General features: G+C 43.0%; 1 protein-coding gene across 6 annotated transcripts in view; it reads left to right on the top strand.

The window, feature by feature from the left end:
- The window catches only part of USP39 (ubiquitin specific peptidase 39), a 30247-nt gene extending 8390 nt beyond the window's left edge, over window positions 1–21857 (top strand). For all 6 annotated transcript variants that reach the window (XM_019942190.3, XM_019942197.3, XM_019942200.3 and 3 more), the window contains 8 exons: window positions 4213–4438; window positions 6306–6383; window positions 7280–7347; window positions 8295–8483; window positions 13415–13557; window positions 18584–18719; window positions 20420–20506; window positions 21353–21857. In XM_019942190.3, the coding sequence (XP_019797749.1) occupies window positions 4213–4438; window positions 6306–6383; window positions 7280–7347; window positions 8295–8483; window positions 13415–13557; window positions 18584–18719; window positions 20420–20506; window positions 21353–21400 (975 nt within the window). In that variant the 3' untranslated portion in view covers window positions 21401–21857. The remainder of the gene's footprint in view (window positions 1–4212; window positions 4439–6305; window positions 6384–7279; window positions 7348–8294; window positions 8484–13414; window positions 13558–18583; window positions 18720–20419; window positions 20507–21352) is intronic.
- Window positions 21858–23575: the final 1718 nt, after the last annotated feature.

The following is a 23575-nucleotide window of genomic DNA, read 5'->3' as shown; positions in this document are numbered from 1 at the left end:
ATTTAACCTTCTTTTCTTCTTGTATTAATGCACCTTGGGCCTAGATTCTAGGCTGTAGGGGGTTTGTAGCAATTTACAAACCCACCAGCAACACAAAAGGGTGTTTTTCTTTTTCTTTTTTTTTAATTGAAGTATAGCTGATTTACAGTGTTGTGTTAGTTTCTGGTGTACAGCAAGGTGATTCGGTTATGCATACATATATATATATATTCTTTTTCATACTCTTTTACATCATGGTTTATTACAGGATATTGAATATAGTTTCCTGTGCTATACAGTAGGACCTTATTTATCTATTTTATATGTAGTGGTTTGTATCTGCTGATCCCAAACTCCTAATTTATCCCCTCCCCCACCCTTTTCCCTTTGGTAACCATAAGTTTTCTATGTCAGTGAGTCTGTTTGTGTTTCATGGATAAGTTCATTTGTGTTGTGTTTTAGATTCCACATGTAAGTGATATCATACGGTATTTGTCTTTCTCTTTCTGGCTTACTTCACTTAGTATGATAATCTTTAGGTCCATCCATGTTTCTGTAAAAGGCATTATTTCATTCTTTTTGTGGCTGAGTAACATTCCAGTGTGTGTGTGTGTGTGTGTGTGTGTGTGTGTGTGTGTATCACATCTTCTTTATCCATTCATCTGTTGATGGACATTTAGCTTGTTTCCGTGTCTTGGCTGTTGTAAATAGTGCTTCTATGAATATTGGGGTGCATGTGTTTTTTCGAATTATAGTTATCTCCGGATATATGCTTAGGAGTGGGATTGCTGGATCATACAGTAGCTCTGTTTTTAGCTTTTTAAGGAACCGCCATACTGTTCTCCATAGTGACTGCACCAATTTACATTCCTACCAACAGTGTAGGAGGGTTCCCAAAAGGGTGTTCTTCATCTTGCATTGTCACTGTTAGCATTGAAAACAACTTTTTCCATTTTTTTTTTTAACGTATTTCATTTATTGATTTTTGGCTGTATTGGGTCTTGGTTGCTGTGTGCGGACTTTCTCTAGTTGCGGCGAGTGGGAGCTACTCTTCGTTGTGGTGCGTGGGCTTCTCATTGTGGTGGCTTCTCTTGTTGCGGAGCATGGGCTCTAGGCGCGTGGGTTTCAGTAGTTGTGGCACGCGGGCTCAGTAGTTGTGGCTCGTGGGCTCTAGAGCACAGGCTCAGTAGTTGTGGCACACGGGCTTAGTTGCTCTGCGGCATGTGGGATCCTCCCGGACCAGGGCTTGAACCCATGTCCCCTGCATTGGCAGGCAGTTTCTTAACCACTGCACCAGCAGGGAAGCCCAACTTTTTCCATTTTGATAGGTATCTCCATTTTAATTTACTTTTTAAGAATTCACTTCTAAAGTTATTATATTTTTTCATGAGTTGTTGGGCCTTATGTGCTCATTTTCCTATTAGTGGTCCATTTTATTGAGGATTAAAAGTATGCTGGAGAGGGTGTGGAGAAAAGGGAACACTCTTGCACTGTTGGTGGGAATGTAAATTGTTACAGCCACTATGGAGAATAGTATGGAGGTTCCTTAAAAAACTAAAAATAGAATTACCATACGACCCAGCAATCCCAATACTGGGCATATACCCTGAGAAAACCATAATTCAAAAAGAGTCATGTACCAAAATGTTCATTGCAGCTCTATTTATAATAGCCAGGACATGGAAGCAACCTAAGTGACCATCATCGGATGAATAGATAAAGAAGATGTGGCACATATATACAATGGAATATTACTCAGACATAAAAAGAAATGAAATTGAGATATTTGTAGTGAGGTGGATAGACCTAGAGTCTGTCATACAGAGTGAAGTAAGTCAGAAAAAGAAAAACACCGTATGCTAACACATATGTATGGAATCTAAGGAAAAAAAAGGTCATGAAGAACCTAGGGGTAAGATGGGAATAAAGACACAGATCTACTAGAGAATGGACTTGAGGATATGGGGAGGGGGAAAGGTAAGCTGTGACAAAGTGAGAGAGTGGCATGGACATATATACACTACCAAACGTAAAATAGATAGCTAGTGGGAAGCAGCCGCATAGCACAGGGAGATCAGCTCGGTGATTTGTGACCACCTAGAGGGGTGGGATAGGGAGGGTGGGAGGGAGGGAGACGCAAGAGGGAAGAGATATGGGAACATGTGTATATGTATAACTGATTCACTTTGTTACAAAGCAGAAACTAACACACCATTGTAAAGCAATTATACTCCAATAAAGGTGTTAAAAAAAAATCAGATGTTCAAACTTAAAAAAAAAAAGTAGACATATATATATTCGCCTTTTTTTTTGCATATGTTGCACATATTTCGTTCTAGTTCTTTTTTGGTCTTTAAACTTTGTTCGTGATATTTTTGCATGAAGAATTTGGTAAAAAATTGTAAAAGTATATCTGTGAATTTTGGTGTCTGCCATTGGTGTCATGCCTGGTCCCTGGAGAGGTCAGATTCTTAGGTGGAGAGAGACTTTGTGGACTGTTCCTCTTACAGCCTCTCGTGGCTTTGTGAAGACTGTTACAGGATGGACAGATAGGATTTGGATATGGGCAGGGCAGTTAGTTTTGGCTTTGTGATGGGTTTCAGTCCCCACAGGAAGTTCTCTTTATTTATACAAGTAAGTAGATCACCTGGCTCTGTAGCGCGATGAATAGTGCATTGGACTTCTATTTATACAAACAAGGAGATGAACAAATCCTTTGTGATGTTTCCACTAAAATGGGATTGAATGGACCAAGTACTCCACCTGGAGGCTGAATAATTTCTCTCCGAGGACACCTACTGCTTGTATTGTTGCTGAAACCAGGGAGCAACCTCTCTCCACAGCATGGATAAGCAAGAATTAGTATAAACTATCCATATGCTTCTCCTTTTTTGAGAGTAACTCTAAGCAGGAAATCCTTGTTTCTTCAGCTGAGCTAAGCTTGTAGGGGCTTTCCTGATCACCTCTATCGTTACCCTGAGTTGTATCCTGAGTTGTCTTCCCCAGAGACACCTGGGTTTAATTGTGTTTAACAGCATCCTTCTATCCTTGCTGAAAGAATTACCTTGTCAAAGAAAGTTGTGCTCATGGTAAGCATAGCACTGACGAGGATTCATGAACCCATCAGGAGGGACCTGTGGGGAGACTATGCATTTATTTAGGGTCTGTACCGTGGTCTCCTTCCCAGTTTCATAACTCACACTAATAAGCATGTGTTTCTTCTTGAACTAACATGGCTGGTCTTTATCTTTTTGCTTAATGAGATAAAATTAATTTTTGTTCTCTTAAACCTTTTAATTATTTTCCATCATAACAGAGTACATTCATTTTTATATACAGTTGTATCGTTTTGTTTTGTTTGGTTTTGGTTTTGGCCATGCCACACAACATGTGGGATCTTAGTTTCCCAACCAGGGATCAAACCTGTGCCCCCTACAGTGGAAGTGCAGAGTCTTAACCACTGGACCACCAGGGAAGTCCCTGTATCATTTTATTACCACCCTCTCAATACCACATTTGGAGAAGACACCAGGTTTTACTAAGATGTTTTTCATATTGTTTTAATGTACAGTTGAGAGATGGGGGAACTGTGGTCTCCAGATAGTTCTCTCTGCCCCAGCCAAATACATGGTGAAGAAAGAGTATCTGGGTTTCTAGCCTTCAGTTCCTGTGAATCCAAACATAGTCACAGGTCTAATTAGAGTAAACAAACGAAATTTTTAATTAAGTTGGTCAGCAGATAGGGATTTGAATACCTTTTTTTTTTTTTTTTTTTTTTTTTTCGGTACGCAGGCCTCTCACTGTTGTGGCCTCTCCCGTTGCGGAGCACAGGCTCCGGACGCGCAGGCTCAGCGGCCATGGCTCATGGCCCCAGCTGCTCCGTGGCATGTGGGATCTTCCTGGGCCGGGGCACGAACCCACATCCCCTGCATCGGCAGGCGGACTCTAAACCACTGCGCCACCAGGGAAGCCCGAACACCTTTATTTTAAAACTCCTTTGTTATACCCACATTAGCAGAGTGTCTGCAGAACTGAACTTTCTGTGAAACTTGCTATAAAGGATGTTTCTCTAATGTGAACTCTGGGGGGGATTCTCTGGGAGTGCAGTTGCTTCTGATTCTTTAAGGCATCATAGGCACAGTTCTATTAGAAGAACTTTAGGTGGACAAGCTTGGCTCCCAGGGGTCCTGAAGAAAGGCTGTGGATTAATTGGAGTGTTTGTTTGATTTCCAGGCTCTGTCTAACGTTCCTCCTCTCCGAAACTACTTCCTGGAAGAAGACAATTATAAGAACATCAAGCGTCCTCCTGGGGATATCATGTTCCTGTTGGTCCAGCGTTTTGGAGAGCTGATGAGAAAGCTCTGGAACCCTCGAAATTTCAAGGCACATGTGTCTCCCCATGAGATGCTTCAAGCTGTCGTCCTTTGCAGCAAGAAGACTTTTCAGATCACCAAGCAAGGTAAGGAAGGAGTAATTCATGTTTTCTGACTTTAGGGCAACACAACTAGTTTGATGAGCACATTTACTTCCACTTTGCTGTGAACCTTACAGTAGCCGGAGCGAGTGTCCAGTGCATACTGTGGTTAGGTTCCTCACTCTTCCTTCCTCAGCCTGCCCTGCCCAGGGTCCCAAGCGATTTTAGCTGGATAGAAAGTCTGTCTGCTTTGGTGAACTAAACTCTACGACTCAGGAAAACCAGGAGGCTGGGAAAGGCACCATCCCTTATTAAGCGCCTGCCACTTTTGGTTCTCATTTTGCCATGTTGCAGACTAGAATATTTTATTTTGACTATTTTTATCTCTCCAAACTCAATTAGTTATTGCCACATGAGTAGCTCTTAGTACCTGTATCTGATATGATATTCTCTAGCATCCAGGTCAGTTGATTCACCATTCACTCATGGTGCTAGTAGGTTTTAATGCTACCAGGATAAGAAACACAGTTTTTTCTTCCAGGGGCTCCTATTCTAGTGGGGAAGATAGTTATGTAGAAAGATGATTACAGGGTGTTAAGTGCTGTGATAGAGGAAACACAACATGCTATGGGAGGGAGCATAGAGTAAGGACGCCTGTCGAGCACATGGGAGGTGGGCTGGGGGTCAGAGTGAAGGAAGAGACACCTAAGTTTTAGGTAGCGGGGAGACAGGGTGGGGTTGGGCATTCCAGGTAGATAGGACACCGGACAGGAGCATGGAGCTGCCTGGTGCAGAGAGAAGACTGCATGTGGCTGGACCCTTGGATCCAACGATGAGAGCCGAGGTGGACCAGGTGTTGGGTTTATATGCCACTATAAGGAGGCTGGATTACATCCTGATAACGGTGGGGAGTCAGTGAACGAACGCTTTTAAGTAAAGATGTGCCTTCACATCTTTGTTTTGAAAACATTCTGGCTGAGGAGTGACTTAGAAGGGAAGTTCAGTAATGGCCTTTTTTTTTTTTTTTTTTTTTTTTAACGGTACGCGGGCCTCTCCCTGTTGTGGCCTCTCCCGTTGCGGAGCACAGGCTCCGGACGCGCAGGCTCAGCGGCCATGGCTCACGGGCCCAGCCGCTCCGCGGCACGTGGGATCCTCCCGGACCGGGGCACGAACCCATATCCCCTGCATCGGCAGGCGGACTCTCAACCACTGTGCCACCAGGGAAGCCCAGTAATGGCTTTTTAAATTTTTATTTTAATTTAACTTAATTTTTTTTTTTTTAAATATTTGGCCATGCCGCATGGCTTGCGGGATCTCAGTTACCCGACCAGGGATTGAACCTGGGCCACAGCAGTGAAAGTATCAAGTCCTAACCACTAGACCAGCAGTCCCCAACCTTTTTGGCACCAGGGAATGGTTTCGTGGAAGACAGTTTTTCCCCGGACTGGGGATGGGGGGGCGGGAGGGTGGTGTGGGAGGGTTCAGGCGGTAATGGGAGCGACGGGGAGCAGCAGATGAAGCTTCCCTCGCTAGCCTGCCGCTCACCTCCTGCGGTGTGGCCCGGTTTCGAACAGCGGTCCTCGGCCCAGGGGTTGGGGACCCCTGCACTAGACTACTGGGGAACTCCCAGTAACGGCTCTTGATGGGTGATGAGACTCAGGTTTGGAATAGAGGAGATAATCAAAGATTTTGGTTGAACCAGAGAGCCAAGGGAGAGAGTAAAGATCAGAAGACTTGAGAGTTTGTCCTTCAGGAGTGCCAGCGTGTAGTGGCCAGGTAGAGGAGGATGCCCAGGGGACGGGATGGCGTGGCTGGAGAGGAAGGAAAAACACTGAGAAATGCCAACCTGCAGGGGGTTTGGAATATCGTACTGTCTCCCAGCTTCGACATACCATCTTTCTTTCTTTTCCAGGGGATGGAGTCGACTTTCTCTCCTGGTTTTTGAATGCTCTACACTCAGCTCTGGGGGGCACAAAGAAGAAAAAAAAAAGTAAGTCATGTTATTTTGTGAAAGGGAGACCTTTTTTGTTTTGTTGCTTCTTTTAAAAAACGCTCTGCAGCTTCCCATCCTTTTCTTCTTACCTGTTTATCTTTTTGTGTTAGGGTAGTATCTCTGTATATATGGGCTAAATCTTGTTCCTGAATGGTTTCCTCTCCATTTTTCTTTATTAGAATATGGTTGTATCTAATGGCATTTTTAATAAGTGGAAATGGGTATATAATTGTGCTCTAGAAGTCCTGACCCATTTTCAAGCTGGGGGGCTGGGCAGCATGCTGTAGACATGCTAGTGGTGCCAGAGTGAGGGCTTGGTGGGCGGGTTGCCTGGCTTGTAATTTGGTGGAACAAACTAAAAGCTCGTGCCTCGCCATGAGCATGTACTTGGGGAGATGAGGCTGGCCGCTCTTTTCATTCTCAGACCTTGAGTCCCTGTGTTTCTTAGCATCCAGGTTGGCTTAGCAGTAGCTAGACATTTTTCATGAATGCCAAAAATAACTCTTAGCTTAGAGACCGCTGAACCAGGTGAATAATTTTGGAGACCTAATGCAGTTTTCTTCTTTCTGTGTTCTGATGGTGTTGGTTTCTTCATGTGGGATTGTGGCCTCGTTCTTTTTCTGTCACATAGCCCTGCCACCTCTTCAGGTATCTTCAGCCTGTGTGCCCCATCTCTCTTGGGAAGAAGATAGACATAAAATAATTATTTACACAAATACTTATAAAGGTATAATTTAGTTGTATATGTTACAAAGGTTCTTCTCTGCTTAGTGAGAGCTTTGGGTCTTCTGCTGGAAGATGCTGGTTTATTTCAGAAATTTAGGAGTTAGGACTGTATTTTGGAAATGCTTTCCAAGCTGACAGAATTTGCATTTTGATTTCTGTTTGTACAGCTATTGTGACTGATGTTTTCCAGGGATCCATGAGGATTTTCACTAAAAAGCTTCCTCATCCTGATTTGGTGAGTGGCTTGAACCGAGTTTTGGACCGATTTATATCGCCTGAGGGGATTTAGGGTTGACAGAGAGATGCTTAGATAACTGGTACAGCCTTTTTTTTTTTTTTTGTGGTACGCGGGCCTCTCACCGCTGTGACCTCTCCCGCCGCGGAGCACAGGCTCCGGACGTGCAGGCCCAGCGGCCATGGCTCACAGGCCCAGCCGCTCCGCGGCACGTGGGATCCTCCCCGACCAGGGCACGAACCCGTGTCCCCCGCATCGGCAGATGGACTCCCAACCACTGCGCCACCAGGGAAGCCCCGGTACAGCCTTTTGCTCCAGGAAGAGGTTCTACAGTACACCTGCCAAGTGGCACTTCCTCTAGGTTCCTGTTGCACCAGTGTGCTTTAGTTTGGGAGGTAGTGGTTGGATATAACAGTTGACCTTTGAACAACACAGGTTTGAACTGCACTGGTTCACTTATACATGGATTTTTTTTTAATACATAAAACTACTACGTTTACGTTTAGCAGTTGGTTGAATCCGAGGATGCGGAATCTGTGGATATGGAGGGCCAACTATAGGATTTGAGCATCTGTGGATTTTGGTATCCAAGGCAGCTCCTGGAACCAACCATAGATACCGAGGGATGACTGATTTCAGTGTTCTGGCCACTGGGTGGTGCTGGCGTGTTTTTTCCAGAAAGCTCAGATAAGCTTTCTAAATCATCTAAAAACTTTTAAAAGAGTCTGGTATTTAAATAAAATCTCTCTGAAGATGGAAGCCCGGTTTTTGCATTAATCTAAACAGGTACAACTGCACGTGAAACTGCCCAGTCTCTTGGGCACCCCTCTTGGTTCACTTCAATATTAAATGAAGTAAATGTAATAGAAACATCGTTTCTTTCCATCTGTGGTGTTCTCCACTCTGCTCACACTCCTTCCCTACTTTTGCTTCTCCCTCACTGCTAGCCAGCAGAAGAAAAAGAGCAGCTGCTCCACAATGATGAGTACCAAGAGACGATGGTGGAGTCCACGTTTATGTACCTGACGCTGGACCTTCCTACTGCCCCCCTCTACAAGGACGAGAAGGAGCAGCTCATTATCCCCCAGGTGCCGCTCTTCAACATCTTGGCCAAGTTCAACGGCATCACTGAGAAGGTAGCCCATTAGCACACCTGCCCTGCTGATACCCCGTTCTCTCTCTTGACATGTTTCTTTTTATACTTGGAAATTGCCACATGTCTATGTAATGCGTTTATTTTAAAGTATATTGTGTTTATTGAGCCTCCCAGACTTCCTGATGTTTCACCCCCAACTCTTAACTTGAGTTACAGTGCCTCTGGGTAGTATGGAGAAAGGAAGGGGGTATTTAGGATAGTAGGAACTCACAAAAGTACGAAAGGCTCCCGTCTTTTAAAAAACATGACATCAGTATTAAAGTGGAAAAAAAAACAAAACTAAAATACAATGAAAAAATTTATTCTTGTTCTACCATTGCTCTGCATCAAATTAAAGGTTTCTTTTTATCTGCTGAGTTAACCGTTTCTCGGTTTAATTCCCTTCTTCATCCTAGACAAATTTAATCCTTTTTGATTCTTTTAAACTTTTTAACTTTGGTTCTTTTTTTTTTAACTTGATGCCTCATTCCAAACCCTTTCTGCTCTCTTTTTTAGCTAAGGTTCATTGGTTTTCAGATAGTAAATGCCCATTTCTCCCCACCACCCCCATCCCCTTCTCTTGCTCTCTCTCACACACGCACACACACACGCATAGAGATAGGTAACCTAAAGTATCTAGCCTGTTTCTTAGGCTCATTTCATTTTGGGGAGGCAAAAGACCTTGGGGCTCATCTAGTTCAGTTTATTTTATTTGGTTTTAGTTTATGTTGGTTTTAAATGACAGAGCTGGGGATATTTTCATCTGACTTTTTCAACTGTGCCACATGGTCCCTATTATTACTGTTTGTTCAAACTTAAGTAATATTAAGATTCCCGTGGACCCTCAGGATTGATTTAAATTTATTATTATTATAATATTACTTAAAATAGTATAAACATCAATGTTGGTATAAGCCTTTTATACCTACAGCTTTTAAGCACGTATTAAATTATAACAAACTTACACAAACAAAACTTTGAACCCAATAAAATTGGTTAATAGTGCTCTTGTAATGTGAGTTTAGCTAACACCTTGCTGTGTGAATGTGGTACTGATGTCCAGGGTGAAATCCTTCCCCCCCGTATTTTCTCATAAATTCCAGAGAAACCTTTTCAAGTTAGGCTATGACATCATTTAGGTGTTAAATCTGTCTATCCTTCACTACTCTGAGATAATTAAAACTAGGGCTTCATGATGTCAACTTGTTCATAGACACAGATGTGGGCAGTGAAATCTCTTGGCATTTACTTGATTAAAAATTTTTCTTTGCTTTTAGTACAGTATTTTATTTCAGTCACGCAGAGATGAGTTACTTCATATCACCAAAAAGACGTTTTTTCCAGTAGTGCTTATACCCTTAGATGATCAGAAATTTACTTAAAAGCAGGTGTGGCTGTGGTATGTGTGCTAGAGCGGGAAAGTTTTTATTTCTCCAGCGCTGTCAGGTTACTCATCATGTGGCAAGGGAACTTAGTTTTTTAAAAAGTAGCAGTTCTATGGAGATACAATTTACAGCACCATATAATTAAGTGATTTAAAGTTTACAGTTCAGTGGTTTTTTCCTACATTCACAGATCTTTGCAACCACCACCAGAGTCAGCTTTAGAACATTTTCATCATCGATGTTTTTTATCGCCCTTTAGTTATCATTCCAACCCCCTTGTCTCCCCCAGCCCTAGACAACTACTAATCTACTTTCTGCCTCTGTAGATTTGCCTCTTCTGGACATTTCATATAATATGTGGTCTTTTGTGATTTGCTTCTTTCACCTAGTATACAGCGTTTTCAGGGTTCATTCATGTTGTAGCATCTATCAGTACTTCATTCCTTTTTGCAGCCAAATAACATCCCATTGTATGAATGCACCACATTTTGTTTATTCATTCATCAGCTGATGGACATCTGGAGTTGTTTTCACCTTTCTGCTGTTATGAATAATGCTACTATAAATACCAGTCTACAGGTTTTTGTGTGGACATGTTTTCATTTCTGTTGGGTGGGTATTGGGGAGTGGAATTGCTGAGTCATATGGTAACTCTTACGGTTAGCCATTTGAAGAACTGCCAGACTGTCTTCCAAAGTGGCTGCACTATGTTATGTTCCTACCACCAGTGTGTGAGTGTTCCAGTTTCTCTACATCTTCACCAGTGTTTGTTATTGTTCATCTTCTAGATTATAGGCATCCTAGTAGGTGTGAAGTGGTATCTCATTATGGTTTTGATTTGTATTTCCCTGATGACTAATGATGTTAACCATTTTTTCATGTGCTCATTGGACATTTGCATATCATCTTTGGGGAAATGTTTATTTAGATCCTTTGTGCATTTTAAAAATTAGGTTATTTATCTATTTTTTATTATTGAGTTGTAAGAATTCTGTATATGATCTAGATACCAGTCCCTTATCAAATGTATGATTTGCAAATATTTTCTCCCATTCTGTGGCTTGCATTTTCACCCTCTTGATAGTATCATTTGAGGCATAACAGTTTTAATTTTGTTGAAATACCGTCTAGTTTTTCTTTTATAGTGTGTGCTTTTGTTGTCATATGTAAGAATCCATTGTTAAATCCCAGGTCATGAAGATTTACTCTTGTGTTTTCATCTAAGACTTTGGTAGTTTCAGCTCTTAACATTTCAGGGCTTTAATTCATTTTAAAGTTTAGTATATGGTATAAAGTACAAGGTCCAACTTTATTCTTTTGCATATGACTGACTGTCTAGTTGTCCTAGTACTATTTGTTGAAAAGACTATTCTTTTCGCATTGAATGGTCTTGGCACCCTTGTTGAAAAATCATTTGACCATAGACACATGGGTTTATTTCCGGACTCTCAATTTTATTCCGTTGACGTATATGTCAGGACCAGAGTCTTGGTTATTACTGCTTTGTAGTTAGTTTTGAAATCAGAAACTGTGAATCCTCTGACTTTGTTCTTTTTCAAGATAGTTCTGGCTGTTTTGGGTTCCTTACAATTCCTTGCACATTCAGATTTGAGGCTCAGCTTGTGGATTTCTACAAAGAAGCTAGCTGGCATTCTGACAGGGATTGTGTTGAATCTGTAGATTAGTTTGACAATTATTGCCGTCTTAATAATAGAAGTCTTCTGATTCATAAACATGGGGTGTTTTTCTATTTATTTATCTTCTTTAATTTCTTTCAACAATGTTTTATAGTTTTCAGAGTATGTTTTGAACTTTTGAGTTTATTCCTAAATATTTTATTCTTTTTGATGCCATTATAAATGGAGTTGCTTTCTTAAGTTTAGTTTTGGCTTGTTAATTGCATGTGTGTAGAAATACAGTTGATTTTTGTATATTGATTTTGTATCCTGCAACCTTGCCAGACTTTTAAAGTGGATTTCTTAGGATTTTCCACATACAAGATCATGTCATCTGCAAACAGAGATAGTTTTATTTCTTCCTTTCCAATCTGGATGCTTCTTATTTACTTATTCACGTTTTATTGCCTAATTGCTGTGGCTGGAACCTCTAGTACAGTGTTGAATAGAAGTGGTAAATGCAGACATCCTTATGTCGTACCTGATCTGAAGGGAGCGCATCCAGGCTTTCACCAGTAAGTATGATGTTAGCTGTGGATTTTTCATAGATACCCTTTATCAGGTTGAGGAAGTTCTTCCTATCTGTAGTTTATTGAGTGTTTTTCTCATGATAAGGTGTTGGATTTTGTCAAATGCTTTTTTGTGTCTAATGGGATGATTGTATGGTTTTCGGTTATTCCTATTTATTGCCTTATTATTTTATTAATATGAAATGGTACATTACATTAATTGATTTTTGGATGTTAAGCTACCTTTGTATTCCTGGATAAGTCATACTTGGTCATGTATAATTGGTGTATAAGTCTTTGTTGTTGTTTATGTTGGAATTGGTTTGCTAGTATTTTGTTGAGGATTTTGGCGTCCATGTTCATAGAAATATTGATCTGTAGTTGTCTTTTCTTGTGATGTGACTCTCTAGAGAGTGATGGTCTCATTGGTATTTCCTCTCTGATTATGATTAGCTTTTCATTCCTATCTCTTAGTTTTTACTGTACTACATTGTGTTTGTGTTAAGGAAAAGTAAATATATGTTCACTAGTTTTTAAGCCTCTTGGGCTGAGGAGAATGTCCTGGGCCCCCACCACTCCATCCCCTCAAACGTGCTGAGTGAGGCCTCAGTGAGTGTTGCCCAACAGATTGCACTTGACCCACCAGTCTCGGGGCCTTTGAGGAGGAAGGAACGTGGGATGTCAGTTGACAGCTCTGCTGGAAAACCCTCAGTGATGAGGGGCTCCTCGCTGCCTCCTAAGTGCCTGTTGCACCGTGCATGTGTCTAGTGGTCAGGAAGCTCTTCTTTATTTTGAATTAAGTGAGACTCTCATGGTTTTTAAATTCTGAGCTTTTAACAAATCCTCTTTTTCACTTGACATTTTTGTTTTCCTTATAGAAAGGAATATCCATACTGTGGTTGGAGTTCAACAGTATGATTGTGTGCTGGCTGAAATGCAGCCCACAGTTGAGGTATTTTAGCCGTAGCTAAACAGCTACTCCTCAGCCTTGTAGGTGGTTTCTGGGATCAGGTGTCTTCTGAATTCTACATGTAAGGCAAAATTATATTAAAAAACCCCAAACAAGGGCTTCCCTGGTGGCGCAGTGGTTGAGAGTCCGCCTGCTGATGCAGGGGACGCGGGTTCATGCCCCGGTCCGGGAAGATCGCACATGCCGTGGAGGAGCTGCGCCCGTGAGCCATGGCCGCTGAGCCTGCGTGGCCGGAGCCTGTGCTCCGCAACGGGAGAGGCCACAACAGTGAGAGGCCCGCGTATCACAAAAAATAAATTAAAAAAAAAAAAACAACAACAAAAAACACTCAAACAAGCCAGAACAAAACTCATGTCCCTGCTCTAATTTGATAATTTTTTTTCTCTCTCTAGGAATATAAGACATACAAGGAGAACTTTCTAAAGCGCTTCCAGCTCACCAAGCTGCCTCCATATTTAATCTTTTGTATTAAGAGATTCACTAAGAACAATTTCTTTGTGGAGAAGAATCCGACTATTGTCAACTTCCCTATTACGTGAGTGTTCCCCTCCTTCACTTCCTCTTAGGGGGCATGAGCTTGAATTTCTTTTTATATCTTTGTGCCACTCTTAGTTTTGGACTGTCTTAGTTGGAGATTGCAAGGCACCTACCTACACTACATAAGTTAAGAGTTTTTATTGGAAGGATAGAGATATTTTAGGGGCCTCAAAGATGGATATTTCCCTGCAGGCAGTTCCTCCTTTTTCTTCTCTCCTGTTGCTTGCTGGGAATTGTAGTCTTTCAGTAAAGGGAAAAACAGTTGGTAAAAGTAGGGTAGGACAGGTAGGATTCTCCTGGCTTTGAAGATAATCCTGAGCAGTTAGTCTGTCCATCTGTTTTCTGGTCATTGCATCTCGTATGCTATAGTTATGGATGGACAGTGGGGATGACTCTAGATTTGTCTTGCTTTCTTGGGGCCCTACTACCTTATTTCTTCCCTAGAGGATAAAGTCTGAAATGTGTTCAGTTTCTCCCTATTGATGAGGACGTTATACATTTTGATGTATAGTCTTATTTTTAATTGATCACGTAGTTGTCTTTTTGCAGACATTTATGAGTGTTCTAATGGGACATTTGGAGGAGTCGCAGAAGGCTCCTGCAAGACCCTTTTGGAGGTAGACAGTTGGTTTCCAGTTCTCAAGAGACATGGTTTTTCCCACTCTGAAGATGATCTCTCTGAGAACATGGAGAAGCCTGGTGGCGGGGCTGGCAGGAAGAAATGTGGGTCTGTGTGTGGGCTTTTAGATAAGGTAAGAGCGGAGCCCTAAGGTGGTTTCTTACTGAGAACGATTTGGATGGATGGATGATAGGATTACCGTGCTGTAATAGCTCAGAAGTGTGGTGTTTTTAAACCTTAGAAAGTAGTTGGGAGCTGTAAGGGGCAAATGTTCATCTTCTTCTCTTGTCTTTCTACCTCCATTGCTTCCATTTTCCAGATGTCCAGACTGCTCCAGGACTGCCAGTGTTCTCCTTTGAAAATAGTACCGGTTTTTTTTTTTTAATAAATTTATTTATTTTATTTATTTATTTTTGGCTGCGTTAGGTCTTCGTTGCTGCACGCAGGCTTTCTCCAGTTGCAGCGAGCGGGGGCTGCTCTTCTTTGCGGTCGCGGGCTTCTCATTGCGGTGGCTTCTCTTGTTGTGGAGCACGGGCTCTAGGCGCGCAGGTTTCAGTAGTTGTGGTGCTTGGGCTTAGTTGCTCCGCGGCATGTGGCATCTTCCCGGACCAGGGATCGAACCCGTGTCCCCTGTATTGGCAGGTGGATTCTTAACCATTGCTCCACCAGCGAAGTCCCAGTACTGGTTCTTAATTCTGTGTAGTGTTTAAGAGGGTAGTAACTAATATTAAAGAAGTCAGAGTTCTGTGCCATCCTAGCCATGTGGCCTTGGGCAGGTCATTTGCATATTCTCTCCTGGATTAAATGAGAAGCTTGGACTAGATGAGCCCTAGGGGTCCTTCCAGGTGTAACATTTTTGTGTGTGTGTGTGTGTGTGTGTGTGTGTGTGTGTGTGTGTGTGGTACGCGGGCTTCTCACTGTTGTGGCCTCTCCCGTTGCGGAGCACAGGCTCCGGACGCGCAGGCTCAGCGGCCATGGCTCACAGGCCCAGACGCTCCGCGGCATGTGGAATCTTCCCAGACCAGGGCACGAACCCGTGTCCCCTGCATCGGCAGGCGGACTCTCAACCACTGCGCCACCAGGGAAGCCCCAGGTGTAACATTTTATTGTTTCTGGTTCCATCATCACCAGGACTCTTAACAGTGGGGGTTGAGGAGAGAAAACCTTTGTAGTTAGGATTACAGGAGAACTTCTTTTTCTCTTTTCACACACTTTTCATCCTGTTCTTCTCTAGTATTGTGTTTGTGTGACAAGTAGAATGAAATTGGGGCACATGAAGGTCAGCCCTCTGCCAACTTGCGTAGGACCACAGAGGGGCTTTCCTTGAAAGTCTGTGTATCAGGGTTTTAGTTCAGAACTGGGCTTCTGTGAATTGCCACAGTCACCAGTTTGTTCCTGGAAGGAAGGAGCGCTCTTGACTCCAGGGCAGCTCCAGAGGAAGGACTATGTGTTGGTGGTAGTTCCTGCTCAGTCACCACAGAAATTTCCTTACTCCGGCAGTTCTTTTATATTGGACCTGTAGTATGTTTATTTTGCCACCAGTTGCATTTGGATTTTTGGTAACTGACTTCAGTAGTTTGTCTTTCAGAAAGCTTTGGAGAAGTTGAGAAAAAGGTTACTTCTCAACCAGTCAGAAAAGGTTACTTCTCAACCAGTCAGTTTTAGAGAACATCAAACTGTGTGATTGATTCTGGAAACCTGTACTGTAATTACTTTGTGCACTGTCATTACTTTTAGACTAATATGGTTCTAGGTTAGCCAAGGTCCCCGCTTCTTGAAGAGGACCCTTATCAGACCTAATTCTTCTCCTGTGTTTTACTCATAACACATCTTCTTTTTACCAGAGATTGATTCAGACTTGCAGGGATTAGGACCCTCTGCTCATTTGGAGGTAGGGTTTCTGGAGCACAGGTTTCAAGTTTCACTTCCAGCTACTTAGGTGGTCTCAAAATTGGACAGTTCTGATTGGCGGATGAGTATGGTTTGCTCCGTTGACTGTTTTCTAAAACAAATGATTTAACATGTATTTATTCCCTTTTGTCACTTAAACAGTTTCGTTTCAGTCATGGAAACTTGAGTATAAATACTTCTGAAGATTTCTCTAGGACTCATTCAGAGAAGTCTGAACAGCTGTTGTTAAAGCTGAGAAAACCATACAAGAAGTCAGTTTTTGGCAGCCGGGAGGCATTTCTAGAGCTCACATGGGTTTCCTCAGACTCATATCTAAATTTTATTTTACCAGTGATTGTTTAGGGAATTCCGTGGTAGTCCAGTGGTTAGGACTCAGCGCTCTCACTGCCGGGGCCCGGGTTTGACCCTTGGTGGGGGAACCAGCATCCCGCAAGCTGAGGGGCCAAAACAAAACAAAACACCCAACAAAAAGCAGCAACGACTCTTTGATCTATATGGGACACTGTCAGTCTGTAGAAATAAATAGCTATCATGAACACATAGAAAGGTACATAGTATAGTTAGGACAAAGATGTTTATTAATACATGGTTTGCATTGAAAACTTTTTGTATTTTTGGAGAGATAATATATTCATAGTCTAAAGTTCAAAAGGAGATACATATCTGGAAGTGACCACTGGATGTGACTGCTATTAGCATTTATTGTAAATCCTTCCAGAGATGACATTACTGTGTTTTGTGTTTTGAGTGGTAGCACATCAGCCAGTTCTACAGCGATTAGAAATAGGATATAATCTCTCTTATTCTACATTGTATTTAAATTTTTATAAATATTTGTAGGCTACAGAAGGTTATATTTTTCCTGAAAATAGTGTAGTTAGCATTCTCTTAATATTCATGTTAACGGTCAATCTACTTCCCTATTTAGCTATTCGAGAGATCTTAGTAATTGTCATCGGAGTCTTCACAGTAAGCATTTATTATAGCTCTTGACTTCGTAATAACCGGTGTACATGTATATACTTCAGCTGACAGAATTCAACAAATAAAAGACAAAAGCAGGTTTTATTCTAAGTACATCAAGAATGCTTCTCTATATTTTAAAAAATGAATGTTCAGGTATTAAAAATAAATTTTATATTTCTAAGTCCCAGTTGAAGGAACCTAGTCAGTAGTCTCTTTTGGCAACCAGAACTGAGAAATTTGGAAGCTGTGGGGTAGCCAGTGTGGGTTCCATAAAGGAAAGAAAGCTGGGTGGGAAAAGAGTAAAGCTGATGTCAAAGCAGAAAAGAGGGCAGGTGCCTCTCGGATCTTGCTGCCTCTCCAGTGCTTGGTTTCAGCTGCATTTCCTAGTCTGAAACCCTTGAATAAATACCCCTTTTGTGCTTAAACTACCTAGGGTGGATTTTTGTTACTTGTAACCTTTTGCTTATTTAACTAAAAGAAAAACAAATAAGGTTCCAGAAGATCAAAGAAAAAAATAAGTCGGATTGATCTGCCTGGTTTGCCATATTGAAATTGTTACAGTGATTATATACAGTGACAACCCACATGATCAGCCTTTCATAGCCTAAGGCCAGAGACCAGGTGTCCCCTTGACACTGCAGCTGCAGCTGATTCCCAGATAGGGCAGAGGGTGGGGCGGTTACACGTGTTCTCATCTCAGAGGAGAAGGTGGCACTCATTCTCACAGAGGAGCCCTAGGTTACGTCACCTGCTTAAACTCAAACACAGCTCTGAGGTGGCAGAGCCCCGATTCCAGATCAGATCTGAATGACTCCAGGCCCTGCACTTTTGACTGCTAGGCTTTTTTTTTTAGATTTTTTAAAAAATTTATTATTTATTGATTGGTTTATTTATTTATTTTGGCTGCACCGGGTCTTAATTGCGGCACATGGGATCTTTGTTGCGGCACGCGGACTCTTAGTTGCAGCACGCATGCAGGATCTAGCTCCCCAACCAGGGATCGAACCTGGACCCCCTGCATTGGGAGCGTGGAGTCTTACCCATTGGACCACCAGAGAAGTTCCTAAGCATGCTTTTATTTTTTACTTTTTATTTATTTATTTTTTTAACATCTTTGTCGGAGTATAATTGCTTTACAATGGTGTGTTAGTTTCTGCCTTACAACAAAGTGAATCAGCTATACGCATACATATATCCGCATATCTCCTCCCTTTTGCATCTCCCTCCCACCCTCCCTATCCCACCCTTCTAGGTGGTCACAAAGCACTGAGCTGATCTCCCTGTCCTAAGCATGCTTTTAAAGTGTGCTTTTCCCATAGAGCCAGTCTTCCCAGTTTGACTCATTTTTATGGCAGATTATATGAATTTCCACAAACCTGGGCTCCCATGGCTCTTCAAGCCCACCTAGATACAGGGTCCTGAAATAGGGTTCCAGAGCTTCATGGTCCATTTGGGTAAGACATTTAACCTCTACAGGGCTAACCTAGTAGGCTTTGTCTGATCTTCACTTTATTTTCATCATCATCAGAAATGTGGATCTGAGAGAGTACTTGTCTGAAGAAGTACAGGCGGTGCACAAGAATACCACCTACGACCTCATCGCCAACATTGTACACGACGGCAAGCCCTCTGAGGGCTCCTACCGGATTCATGTGCTTCATCATGTGAGTGGGGCTGACTTCTCATGGTGGCCGTGGCAGGAGCAGGTGGTGTTCCTTTGGCACTTCAGAGGGCGCTCCTTTCAGTTTGCTCTTTCTTATCCTTGACCTTGGGATTCTGCAAGTAATAGAGGTGACAGTGGTCAGTTTAAGGCAACGGTTCTCAATTTTGGCTGCACGTGGGACTCCCCTGTGGGCAGATTTTAGACTCCTGACACCTGGGCCACCCCAGGCCAGTTACGCGAGAACAACATAATTTGTGCCTGTTGGTTTTCAACTGGGCAGAGGCCAGGGATGCTGCTAAATAATCTTACAGTGCACAGGCTGCCTGCGCAGCAAAGAATTTTCTGGCCCAAAGTGTCAGAGTTAAGACTGCGTTAGATTATCTGGAGGTGGGAACCAGGCATCATGATGTTTTAAAGTTCCCAGGAGATTTCCAGTGTGCAGCCAAGATTGACAAGCACTGTCCTAGACTAGAGCCTTACCACCTAGAGTGGAATCCTTACCAGCAGCACTGACATCATATAAGAACTCGTTACAAATCGCAGAGTCTCAGACCCCTCCCACACCTCCTGAATCACAGTCTACATGTTAACAAGACCCTCTGATTGGTATGAAATTAAAGTTTACAAAGCACTGGTGTGTAGGTTCCCTTTCAGCTAAAAAAATTTTGTGAATTTGCTGAAAATGGCTGAAACGCGCTTAAGATATATTTGGTATCACACAGATTACTAGCACAGATTGTTCTAATTTGATTAGTCTTCTGGGGCCATGGGTTTAATAATAACTAGCTCTGTCCATCAAGCGCTTTGCTGTGTGCTAGACAGTATGCCACGTGCTCATGTATGTTCATCTCGTTTATATCCTTAAAACACACTTTCAAGATAGGTATTAATGCCGTCTTTTTACAAGTGAGGAACCTAGGCTCAGAGTTTGAATAATTTATCTGAAGTCAGTAGAATTGGGATTTGAACCTAGATATTTGGTTTTACCGGGAATAGGGACTTGATTATGTGATCTTGAGCTTTTGTTGTGTCTCCTGTTCTGAACTACTGGAATACCCAGAATTCCTGGAGTGTATTTGTCTTTGGCGTTTCTTAGAAGTTGGGATGGGTGGGGCTGGTGAGCTTCCAGAGGTGCCTCTGCCGTAATCCAGAACCCTCTTTCCCCCTTGTTTATGGAAGCATGAAGGAAAGTAGATTTTGCTGTATTTGCAGCACTGTTTTTTTAGGCCAAAGGAAACAGGTTAGTACGGTGGACAGTGTCCACCAAGGACACTTTTTCTTGACCAACTTGCTGTGTCCTCTGGGACGGGGGTGGGAATGTCCACTTTGGGTTAACACTGCACCTCCTAAGTCAGTGTGTCTATTCCGTCACTTCTGAGCAGCAGGGAGACATCTTAGGTGAGGAGTAGAGGGCTTCCTCTTCTTTCTCTTTATTGTCCTTAAAAGGCGTACAGTGTTTGAGACTCCATTGTACTTCAAGGAGTCCTCAGCAGGAATTGAGTTTGCCAAGATGAACACCCTAAAAAGTCTTAAAATTGAATGATGCCAGGCAGAGGCCGTGCACCCTTTTACGTACAGCTCTTGCTGGGTGATGGTCTAGTGACTATTCTGATTTTTCTAGCTTTCGGCTGTGATCCCTTCCCTCTCATACCCTTTCAGTTTCAGAGAGCAGACTAACCCAGCCCTTCGTACTCTCTGCAGGGGACAGGCAAATGGTATGAATTACAAGACCTCCAGGTGACTGACATCCTTCCCCAGATGATCACTCTGTCGGAGGCTTACATTCAGGTGGGTTGGCCGCAGACTCCAACGAGCACCGAGGAGATGGAGCGTGGGTCCAGTGAGAGCAGTGATGTAGGTGAAGGCATGGAATGGGATTGAGTTAGGTTGGGTGCCTTTTGACATGCACCGGGGAGTGTGGTGGGACCAGATTATATGGCCCTTGAAGCCCAGGAGTGACCTTCAGGGAAGAGAAGGGTGGAGAAGCAGGGAAGAGTGATGAGTGAGCAAGGAGGTTCTGCTTACGGTGAGCCAGGTTAGTTTTGCGAGTGTGTGGTCTGGTTTCAAGGAGGAAGAGCCCAGAACCATCCGGGCTGCCAGCTAGGAGTTGTCTCTGAAGCTTCCCCAGTCCCCCGGGCAAAGTCAGCACTCTTTCATGACCCCACCGCACCGTCTCCTGTCTTCGTGGAGCACCAGCTGGACTAGTGTAACTGTCCTCTCCACTGGGTCGGGAGGTCATGGAGTAGAGTATCTCTGTCTTCTTTTTCTGACTGTCCTAGTACATGCAGAGAAGGAAGACTGAGGCTAAGAAGATGCTATAGCTTTGTAAAAAAGGAGGGAGACGCTGCTCATTCCAGAGATAACTCTTTCCTTGGTGACTTTGTCTAAAGTGGCAGGTCTGACTATGAGTCACTTTTTAGAAAAGGAGTTTGGAATGGGAAGAGAAGGATGGGTAGAAAAGTGATAGTTGAATGAAGGAATTTTCTGAAAGATTATGAGTTAGTTTCAGGGGACTTAACAAATACACAAGTGGGGTGATAGTTTGTCCATTGCCTAGCGCAGATTTAGGTACTTGATAAATATTTGTGGATTGAATGCCAGCTCCTAAATATCTATTGTATTCATTTCTTACAGATTTGGAAGAGGCGAGATAACGATGAAACCAACCAGCAGGGGGCTTGAAGGAGGCATCTAGAGCTTTGCTCCCAGGGGGCTTTGGCTGAAGATGGAAATACGAATACTGAGCACAGGCTGATGGCCCAGCCCCTGAGCCAGCCCAGGTTTTATGTGTCCTCGTTCACACCAGAGCATCCCCGGTCATTCTGCCTAGGATGGCTCTGTGCTGTCACTCAGCTGGTCTTTGATCAATTGATTGTAGATGGATCCTTCTTTCTCCTTCCTGTCTGTCTCCCTTCTAGCAGGCCAGGACTCTTTTACAGATGTATGTAATTTATTTCTGAATAGCTGGGAGTAGCTGAAGGACAAGATAGTTTTCTTCTATGCATCAAAGCCTCAAGATTTTAGGAATTAGAGCTTGAAACCAGTAACACCCTTCTTCCATCATAGGTAGATAGTTTTCCTGTAGTTCTCTTCATTTCTTTGTGTTTTGGGATGGATTAAATATTTTCCTGTTTTTAAACCAGCCTCTTGTTTCATATCCTTCCCTTAGACTGCTACCTAAGGGGAGGATTTAAAAAAAAAAAAATCCTCACAAACTGTCTACCCTATAGTCTGTTATCTGGTGGACATCATGCTTGTCTCTTCCTGTCAGCCTGTGGGTGGTGTGTCAGTTTAGGATGCATTTATCTCTAAGTAACAAACTATCTGACTGAAAGAGATAAATTATTATTGGGCTTAACTAGAAGTCTGGAGGTGGGTGGTTTCAACCTGCAGTGCAGGGCTGTGTGAGGAAAGAGGGAGGGAAGGAGGTAGGAAGAGCATCTGACTGTAGTGCAATTCTGAACCTCTCAGCCAGGCCGGTGGGAAGCCTGGAGCACGGAAGAATCGAGCAGAAGTGGTTTTCGGCAAGCTCATTGATTAGGAGCTGCCTGGAGGAAGGGTGGCCTTGGCCTGGACACTGTGGCAGACCTGAAGATGTGGGAGATCTGAAGATACAGCCGTTGGTGGCCGTCAGTCAGCTGAAGCAAGTTCTCTTAATGGGAGGTAGGAGCCATGCACCTCTGGCTGCCACCCTTTGCTTCTGGGACACAATAGAGTCACCCCTCGGTATCCTCAGGGGATTGGTTCCAGGACCCCCGTGGACACCAAATTCTGAGGAGGCTCAAGTCCCTTATATAAAATGGCACAGTGTTTGCATGTAACCTACACACATCCTCGCGTATACTTTAAATCATCTCTAGATTACTTACGATGCCTAATACAATGGAAACGCTATGTAAGTAGTCGCCAGGCATGTGGCAAATTCAAGTTTTGCTTTTTGGAATTTTCTGGAATTTTCTTTCCAGAATATTTTCAATCTGAGGTTGGTTGAATCTGTGGCTACAAAACCTGCAGATGTGGAGGGCCGACCGTACTGTCCTTATTTTCCTCTGCCTCTCTTACAGCTTCAGCATTCCTTTGTGGACTCATCTTCCTCTATCGAGCCATTAAGAGTTGGGATCCCTCAAGACTCTGCCAGGCACTTTCTTCCCACTGTTTACTTTTTCCCTAGGCCATTTCAACTATGCCTGTGGCTTTACTTACCAGTTTAAGGGAGATGACTCCAGTCTTAATGCCAGACTCCTCTAAATTCTTGAACTTTAGAGCCAGCTGCCCACTCGATATGTTTTGGGTGTCTTAAAGTCAACTCAAGCTCAACATTGTTCAAAACTGAGCTTGTGAGTTTTCTCCTCAATCGTCACCCCTTTCTGGAAGTTTCTGTGTAGGTGAAGGGTTCCCTTATTCATCTAGTTATATAGGGTGGGTAGTTTTCCAGGTGTCATCTTCCCCTCACCCCTACTTCCCTTGTCTAATCTAATACCAAGTCCTGTCTTTTACTTTGTGTCTTTTGAATCTCCCCACTTCCTTTTGTTCTCTGCCACTGTCTAGTCTACGCTAGTGCCAGCTTAATCCAGGTCCAATCAGGAGAGAGAAACCATACAAAAATATGATCGGGGAAAGTTTAACTTCAGGAATTAATAGCTGTAATGGGGCTGGAGCAACGAGGAAATGGCTAGTAATAAGAGAAGGTAAGAATAGCAGATAGAAGGAACAGCTACTGCTCCTTGGGGTGACATAGAGTGTCCAAGGCTGAAGTCTAGACCTTGCTGAAAATCTGTCCCGCTGGAACCCGTCAGAAATCTGCTCTCTAGTGCACTAAGGAAAGCTGTTTACAGGAAGCCTTCTCACTCTGCTACC

This window comes from Tursiops truncatus, chromosome 14 (genome assembly GCF_011762595.2).
Source record: "Tursiops truncatus isolate mTurTru1 chromosome 14, mTurTru1.mat.Y, whole genome shotgun sequence".
Taxonomy (NCBI): Eukaryota; Metazoa; Chordata; class Mammalia; order Artiodactyla; family Delphinidae; genus Tursiops; species Tursiops truncatus.
The sequence above is the reverse complement of the archived record's forward strand: the minus strand, read 5'-3'. Positions and strand labels throughout refer to the sequence as shown.